Here is a 9,019-nt window from a genome sequence, read left to right on the forward strand (position 1 = left end):
AAGGCAGACTAACAGGTCTCTGAGGGTCAGAATTCCAGCTGATAGACAGGTGTTCAAAAACTTATCTGCAGCAACATACAAATACATTATTTAAAAAATCCTACAAGGTGATTTCCATATTAGAATAGATTATGTCTCACAGGGGACGTGCAGCTAAGATGGAGATTTCAGACCCTTCTGTCAGTGATCTGCGTTGTTCTCTGTGAGGTATTTTTCAGGTTCCACCAGAGGGTGCCAGAGGACCCTTTTCTGGAGGGGGATTTTCCCACAGGTGTGCTGGCCTGCACACCAATGGAGGATTTGTGATCAACTCCCCAGTACTATATCTGGGTCTGACTGCCAGTCCTTCGTCGCTTGAGCGTTGAGCCTTGTGGTAAAACCGCAGCCCGCCAGTGTTTTCTTGTGTACCTTTGCATTCTTGTGAAACATTAAGAATCCTTGTTTTTTCCAGAAACCAACATCTTGGATTCCTCCAAGCTCCCTGTAATTTCTCCCTGCAGTATTCATCTCCAGCAATCATTTCTACTATAACCACCAACTTGGAAATTTCTTTCACTGGCAGTCCTCCGGATCTGGTAATCTTGGTGCAGCCTGTCCGCCCTCCAAAGGAAAGACCCTCACTGGCTCCGACTATCAACACCTGTCTTCCTGGATCACCTGACACCACTCTGATTCTTTACAACTCCAAACAAGTAGGAAAATCATCACTTCCCAAGATATCCTATTCATCATTCCGCCACTCATAGATCTATCATGACGGCATCTCTGGATCTGTCCTCTAGTGGTCCACGTCCTACCTCTCAGGAAGATCCTTCAGAGTATCCTGGCGAGGAGAAGTGTCCAGATCACATGAGTTGAAAACAGGGGTGCCTCAAGGGTCGGTGCTCGGCCCTCTTCTCTTCTCATTATACACCTCCTCACTTGGTGCAGCTAGAAGCTCTTATGGCTTCTCCTACCACTGTTATGCTGATGACACTCAGCTTTTCCTCTCCTTTCCTCCAGATGACACAACCGTCTCAATGAGAATATCAGCTTGCCTTGCTGATATCTCGGCATGGATGAAGGATCGCCACCTTCAGCTCAATCTGTCCAAGACAGAGCTCATTGTTTGCCCAGCCAATCCTTCCTTACATCCGCAATTAAGTGTGAAGCTTGACTCTGTCACACTTGTTCCTATGTCTGCTGCCTGGAATCTGGGAGTCATGGTTGATGACCAGCTGACCTTTAAGGTCAATGTTGCCTCGGTTGCCCGTACCTGTTGATATGCTCTCTACAACATCAAGAGAATCAGACCGTACCTGACAGAACACACGACTCAGCTGTTGGTTCAGGCTCTGGTCATCTCACGCATCGATTACTGCAGTTCCCTACTGGCAGGTCTGCCTGCATGCTCTGTTAAACCTCTGCAGATGATCCAGAACACGTCTGGTTTTTAACCAACCCAAACGAGCTCATGTCACTCCGCTGCTAATCGCTCTTCACTGACTTCCAGTCGCAGCACGCATCAAATTTAAAACTTTGCTTCTGGCTTACAAAACAATAACTCAAACGGCTCCCGTCTACCTTCACGCCCTAATCCAGGCCTACACTCCCTCTCCACAGCTACGTTCCACCAGTGAAAGACGCCTCGTGTTACCACCAATACGTGGGACTAAATCACCAGCTAGACTCTTTTCCTCTGTTGTTCTACGATGGTGGAATGATCTCCCAAACTTTGGCCGCTCTGCAGAGTCCCTGTCGACTTTTAAGACCCAGCTGAAGACTCAGCTCTTCAAGGAGAACTTCAACACTTAGTATAGCTGTATTTGTTGATAGCTGAGAGTTGGAGAACTTAGCCCAGTTCTTTGCAACAAATTTTATGGTATTAATTCTTTGTATTATAACATATACTACTCACAAAAAGTTAGGGATATTTGGCTTTCAGGTGAAATTTATGGAAAATGCAATATGTTCATGCTACAGTGATATAATATCATAAAAGTACGACATTTAAGTAGAAGGATGCACTACTGATTTCCTCATCTCAAAAAATTCATTCAACACAAAAGGTAACAACAATGGTAGTTACACCACAACAAAAAATTTGAACGTCTCAATATCTCGTCATGTGCCCTTGAGCATCAATTACAGCTTGACAACGACGTCTCATGCTGTTCACAAGGCAACTTATTGCCTGCTGAGGCATGGCATCCCAGTCTTCTTGAAGGGCAGCCCTCAGGTCATTGAGGTTCTGGGGTGCAGGGTTTCGAGCCTCTACACGACGGCTCAGCTGATCCCACAGGTTTTCAATGGGATCCAGGTCTGGAGAGAGTGCAGGTCATTCCATTTGAGGTACACCAGTCTCCAACAGCCGTTCCCTGATGATGCGGCCTCGATGAGCAGGAGCATTGTCGTCCATGAAGATGAAATTAGGCCTGTGCTGTTCATGTAGGGGCACAATCACTGGATTAATGATGTTATTCAGGTAGTATGGGCTTGTCACTGTACCATTCACAAAGTGTAGGGCAGTTCTGTACCAAGTGGACACCCCTGCCCACACTGTAACACCGCCACCACCAAAAGCTGGCCTGGTGACAACAGTGGCTGATGCATAGCGCTCTCCCTGACGTCTCCAACATCGTTGCCGGCCATCATTTCTGCTCAGTGTGAATCGACTTTCATCAGAGAACAGCACTGAGGCCCACTGGTTCCTCGTCCAGCGTAAATGCTCCCTGGCCCATGCAAGACGATGATGCCTGTGCCTGGTGGTGTGGTCAGGTACCCGTGCAGGTCGTCTAGCACGCAGACCACGCTGATGGAAACGGTTTGGAATGGTCTGATGTGACACTTGGGTGCCTCTCACCTCTCTTAAACGTGCCTGGAGTTGAGTGGCATTCATCATCCGGTTTCTCAGGGCAGTGTTCACAATGTAGCGGTCATCAGCACGGGTTGTGGCCAAAGGACGTCCACTTCTAGGCCTTTCTGTGACTCTTCCAGTCTCTCCATATCTCTGTTGCAACCTGCTGATGACACTCTGTGACACTCCAAGCTCAGTGGCCACTTCTGTCTGAGAACGTCCTGTTTGAAGCATCGCAATGGCAAGGGACTGTTGTTCCATTGTTAGGTGTCGTCTTGGTCTCATGATGTCAAAATGTGAACAGCATGATGAGGACAACTGTTTAAACACCAGCTCTAATTGAACCAGGACATTTATTGGTCAATTCAAGGATCACACACCTGCCGTGATTTTTGCCGTTAAGCTCCTTGTTAGAGAACAGCAACTTGTGCAAAATTTATTGAAACATTTAACAGTTGGACATGTGCATTTAAAAGCTTAGAGAAGATCACATTAAGTTCACCTGTACAGGTTTGAATGCATTTTAGGCTTGTTGTGAAATTTCACCCAAAAGCTGAATATCCCTAACTTTTTGTGAATAGTATAGGTGATATTATTTGCTGGGAAGGGAGTAAACAAACAAACAAAAAAAAGCCTGTAGCACTTCATGGAAGGATCTGTGTCCAACTGGACAGTCCACCAGCACCTTCCTACGATGTCCTCTACTGTTTGATTTCCTGCTTGTGTTGTTCTCACTCATATGTAAATCGCTTTGGATAAAAGTGTCTGCTAAATGACTATAGAATAGAATAGAATCATGTTTGCGTTTCTACAGCTGATCGTGTTGATGTTTCTACAAGCAGCATCAAGTCCAAACTGAGATTCTGTAAACAGTTTGTCTTCTCACTGATCCAGATAAACTGGATCACAATGAAACTTTACAATGATGTAAAACTGGAATATTTACAAGAAATAAGTGCATGTCTTTTTAAAATGATGTTTTTCTGCTATTTGACTCTTGTCCTCAGAGGTCAGACATGTCTGCTGGCAGCAACCAGAGATCTGAGGACCAGTTTCTGTGCTCCATCTGTCTGGAGGTCTTCACTGATCCAGTCACCACACCATGTGGACACAACTTCTGCAACAACTGTATCACTCAACACTGGGATGTTATTGTTAAATACATATGTCCCTTGTGTAAAGAGATTTTTCCCTCTAGACCTCAGCTGCGGGTCAACACCTTCATCAGAGAGATGGTTGATCAGTTCAGACATGAAGCTCAGCAGGAAGCCAGCAGCAGCTCAGAGCAACAAGCTGCCAAACCAGGAGAAGTTCTCTGTGACGTCTGCACTGGAACCAGACTGAAGGCCCTGAAGTCCTGCCTGGTGTGTCTGACCTCCTACTGTCAGACTCACCTGGAGCCTCATCTGAAGGCTTCAGGTCTGAAGAGACATCAGCTGGTGGAGCCTGTGGAGAACCTGGAGGACAGGATGTGCAGGAAGCACGATAAACCTCTGGAGCTGTTCTGTAAGACCGACCAGACATGTGTCTGCTTGCTCTGCTCTGTTTTAGACCACAAGACTCATGAGTTTGTTCCTCTGAGAGAAGAATATGAAGGAAAGAAGGCAGAGCTGGAGAAGACAGACGCTGAAGTTCAGCTGATGATCCAGAAGAGACGACTGAAGATTCAGGAGCTCAAAGAGTCGATGAAGATCAGTAAAGATGCTGCAGACAGAGAGACAGCAGAAGGTGTTCAGGTCTTCACAGCTCTGATGGAGTCTGTTCAGAGAGGCCTGGAGGAGCTCCTAGAGGAGATCCAAGACAAGCAGAAAGCTGCAGAGAAACAGGCTGAAGACTTCATCAAAGATCTGGAGCAGGAAATCTCTGAGCTGATGAAGAGGAGCTCTGAGCTGAAGCAGCTCTCGCGCTCTGAAGACCACCTCCACCTCCTCCAAAGCTTCTGCTCCCTGAACGCTGCTCCACCCACCAAGAACTGGACGGAGGTCCGAGTCCATCCAGCATCGTATGAGGGGACTGTGGTGAGAGCTGTGTCTCAGCTGGAGGAGACACTCAGCAAACAGATGAAGATGTTTGAGCTGAAGAAGGTCCAGCAGGATGCAGTGGACGTTACTCTGGATCCTGATACAGCACATCCAGACCTCGTCCTGTCTGCTGATGGAAAACAAGTTTATCACAGTGATGTGAGGAAGAATCTTCCAGATAATCCAGAGAGATTTTCACTGTGTCCTGGTGTTTTAGGATGTCAGAGTTTCTCTTCAGGCAGATTTTACTTTGAGGTTCAGGTTAAAGGAAAAACTGACTGGGATTTAGGAGTCGCCAGAGAGTCCATCACCAGGAAGGGAAACATCATACTGAGACCTCAGGATGGTTTCTGGACTATCTGGCTGAGAAATGGAAATAAGTATGATGCTAATGCATCTCATGCAGTCCGTCTCCATCTGCAGTCTGGTCCTGAGAAGGTGGGGGTGTTTGTGGATTATGAGGAGGGTCTGGTCTCCTTTTACAATGTCGATGCTGCAGCTCTGATCTTCTCCTTTACTGGCTGCTGCTTCACTGAGAAACTCTACCCGTTTTTTAATCCTGATCTGAATGATGAAGGTGAAAACTCATCTCCTCTGATCATCTGTCCTGTCAATCAATAAGCCTGTTATTTTTTCTAAAGAAACTCCATTAAAAGTGAGTCTGATAAAACTTTCATTCTGTGGGTGAAGTTCTTTAGTGGACTGAGGAGGTTGGAATTATCCTGAGTCTGCAGTTCCACTTCTGTCTGTTTCACGTTTAACCTCTAATCATTTTCTTCTCTGTTGTAGTTATCCTGACACTGATGTCTGTGATGAGAAAGCATGAACTTCTGAGCAGAAAAGTGACCGCGAATAATGATCCATGTGAAATAAAAAGTCATGTTGAAGTCATACCGTCATTTTGCTGAGTTTTCATTGGTCTCAGATTGACTGTTGGAAAGTCCAGAATTTTGACGACCAAAAGACTTTAACGTCTCTTGTTTTTGTTCAGTTCACCTGACTGCAGGAGACAGAAAGAGGGGAGGTGACGGCAGAGGAGGTCTCATGAGAAAGACAGACTAGAGGTGGAGGCCGAGGAGGTGCCAGGAGAGAGACAGGCTCGAGGTGGAAGAAGAGAAGAGGTAGAGGAGGTGCCAGGAGACAGAAAGGCTCGAGGTGGAAGAAGAGAAGAGGTAGAGGAGGTGCCAGGAGAGAGAAAGGCTCGAGGTGGAAGAAGAGAAGAGGTAGAGGAGGTGCCAGGAGACAGAAAGGCTCGAGGTGGAAGAAGAGAAGAGGTAGAGGAGGTGCCAGGAGACAGAAAGGCTCGAGGTGGAAGAAGAGAAGAGGTAGAGGAGGTGCCAGGAGAGAGAAAGGCTCGAGGTGGAAGAAGAGAAGAGGTAGAGGAGGTGCCAGGAGACAGAAAGGCTCGAGGTGGAAGAAGAGAAGAGGTAGAGGAGGTGCCAGGAGAGAGAAAGGCTCGAGGTGGAAGAAGAGAAGAGGTAGAGGAGGTGCCAGGAGACAGACAGGCTCGAGGTGGAAGAAGAGAAGAGGTAGAGGAGGTGCCAGGAGACAGACAGGCTCGAGGTGGAAGAAGAGAAGAGGTAGAGGAGGTGCCAGGAGACAGACAGGCTCGAGGTGGAAGAAGAGAAGAGGTAGAGGAGGTGCCAGGAGACAGACAGGCTCGAGGTGGAAGAAGAGAAGAGGTAGAGGAGGTGCCAGGAGACAGACAGGCTCGAGGTGGAAGAAGAGAAGAGGTAGAGGAGGTGCCAGGAGACAGACAGGCTCGAGGTGGAAGAAGAGAAGAGGTAGAGGAGGTGCCAGGAGAGAGACAGCCTCGAGGTGGAAGAAGAGAAGAGGTAGAGGAGGTGCCAGGAGAGAGACAGGCTCGAGGTGGAAGAAGAGAAGAGGTAGAGGAGGTGCCAGGAGAGAGACAGCCTCGAGGTGGAAGAAGAGAAGAGGTAGAGGAGGTGCCAGGAGAGAGACAGCCTCGAGGTGGAAGAAGAGAAGAGGTAGAGGAGGTGCCAGGAGAGAGACAGCCTCGAGGTGGAAGAAGAGAAGAGGTAGAGGAGGTGCCAGGAGAGAGACAGCCTCGAGGTGGAAGAAGAGAAGAGGTAGAGGAGGTGCCAGGAAAGAGACAGCCTCGAGGTGGAAGAAGAGAAGAGGTAGAGGAGGTGCCAGGAGACAGACAGGCTCGAGGTGGAAGAAGAGAAGAGGTAGAGGAGGTGCCAGGAGAGAGACAGGCTCGAGGTGGAAGAAGAGAAGAGGTAGAGGAGGTGCCAGGAGAGAGACAGCCTCGAGGTGGAAGAAGAGAAGAGGTAGAGGAGGTGCCAGGAGAGAGACAGCCTCGAGGTGGAAGAAGAGAAGAGGTAGAGGAGGTGCCAGGAGACAGACAGGCTCGAGGTGGAAGAAGAGAAGAGGTAGAGGAGGTGCCAGGAGACAGACAGGCTCGAGGTGGAAGAAGAGAAGAGGTAGAGGAGGTGCCAGGAGAGAGACAGGCTCGAGGTGGAAGAAGAGAAGAGGTAGAGGAGGTGCCAGGAGAGAGACAGCCTCGAGGTGGAAGAAGAGAAGAGGTAGAGGAGGTGCCAGGAGACAGACAGGCTCGAGGTGGAAGAAGAGAAGAGGTAGAGGAGGTGCCAGGAGACAGACAGGCTCGAGGTGGAAGAAGAGAAGAGGTAGAGGAGGTGCCAGGAGACAGACAGCCTCGAGGTGGAAGAAGAGAAGAGGTAGAGGAGGTGCCAGGAGACAGACAGGCTCGAGGTGGAAGAAGAGAAGAGGTAGAGGAGGTGCCAGGAGACAGAAAGGCTCGAGGTGGAAGAAGAGAAGAGGTAGAGGAGGTGCCAGGAGACAGACAGGCTCGAGGTGGAAGAAGAGAAGAGGTAGAGGAGGTGCCAGGAGACAGACAGGCTCGAGGTGGAAGAAGAGAAGAGGTAGAGGAGGTGCCAGGAGACAGACAGGCTCGAGGTGGAAGAAGAGAAGAGGTAGAGGAGGTGCCAGGAGACAGACAGGCTCGAGGTGGAAGAAGAGAAGAGGTAGAGGAGGTGCCAGGAGACAGAAAGGCTCGAGGTGGAAGAAGAGAAGAGGTAGAGGAGGTGCCAGGAGACAGACAGGCTCGAGGTGGAAGAAGAGAAGAGGTAGAGGAGGTGCCAGGAGACAGACAGGCTCGAGGTGGAAGAAGAGAAGAGGTAGAGGAGGTGCCAGGAGAGAGAGAGGTGACATGAAGTAAAAAAAGAAAAAAGAAAAAAAAAGACAAATGCAAAAGAAATTTTTAACATTGACAAAAACAGTGTAGATTGCAAATAAACCCAAATTTCAAGATTCTGCATAAAACATAAATGAGAAATAAAAGCTGAACGAATGAGGTCGTCTTTTCCTTCCGGTAGACGACAAACGACACAGCAGATGATCAAAGACATATTTTATAAATGATGGAAAATATTCCTCTGATGCAGCAACACATCTGTAAAAAGTTGGAACAGAAGTAACAAAAGGCTGGAAAAGTAACTGGTACGAATCAGAAACACCCGGCGGAGCATTTGACAACTAATCAGGTTAACGGTCGATGGGTCAGTAACATAACCGGCTCAGAGAGGAGCACCTCAGAGAGGCAGAGTCTCTCAGATGGAAAGATGGACAGAACTTCACCAAAAAAGATTCTGCCATCTTCAACAGGCGGGTCCAGCTCAGGTCCGCGAGGGACACAATCCTGCAGGTGTTCCATGTATCCCTGCTCCAACACACCTGGCTCATAACCATTTTGCAGAACATCATAGGCCGTTGGATTCATTTAATGTAAACCAGGTGTGCTGGAGCAGAGATATGTGAAATCTTGACCTTGTAATTAAACAAAGGGACTATTGTAAGTGGGGAGAAGGGACCCCGCCCCCAAAATAAAGAACAAATAGCTCTGGCTCCAACACAACACGGCAGCTCCGGCGTCCAACTGGTCACCAGTCTGACCAGTACTTGTCTACGACGCCCCTCCCATTTGAGTTTAGTCTGTGTTCTCGCTCCCGGATGTACGTCGCTCTTGAGAAAAGCTAAATGACCAGAATAGAACCAAGTCAAACCGAACAGACTAGAAGGAAACGCTGCTGGATTGCGGCGCCGGAGCGGGACGCCTCATCCGACGTGGAATGACGATGAAAAAGACCCGCTTCCAGAATGATGACACACACAAAGCGGC

The 9,019-nt window shown here is 48.4% G+C and overlaps 1 protein-coding gene across 1 annotated transcript; it reads left to right on the forward strand.

Moving 5' to 3' along the window:
• Positions 1–3,852: 3,852 nt before the first annotated feature.
• On the forward strand, positions 3,853–5,649 carry LOC306758303 (E3 ubiquitin-protein ligase TRIM21-like; the record flags this gene model as incomplete). The annotated part of the gene is made up of 1 exon (XM_079243593.1): positions 3,853–5,649. The coding sequence occupies one exon, from the start codon at positions 3,853–3,855 to the stop codon at positions 5,476–5,478; it is 1,626 nt and encodes a 541-aa protein (XP_079099719.1). The 3' UTR covers positions 5,479–5,649.
• Between the last annotated feature and the right edge of the window lie 3,370 nt (positions 5,650–9,019).

This window comes from Telmatherina bonti (genome assembly GCF_933228915.1).
Source record: "Telmatherina bonti genome assembly, chromosome: 7".
Lineage (NCBI taxonomy): Eukaryota > Metazoa > Chordata > Actinopteri > Atheriniformes > Telmatherinidae > Telmatherina > Telmatherina bonti.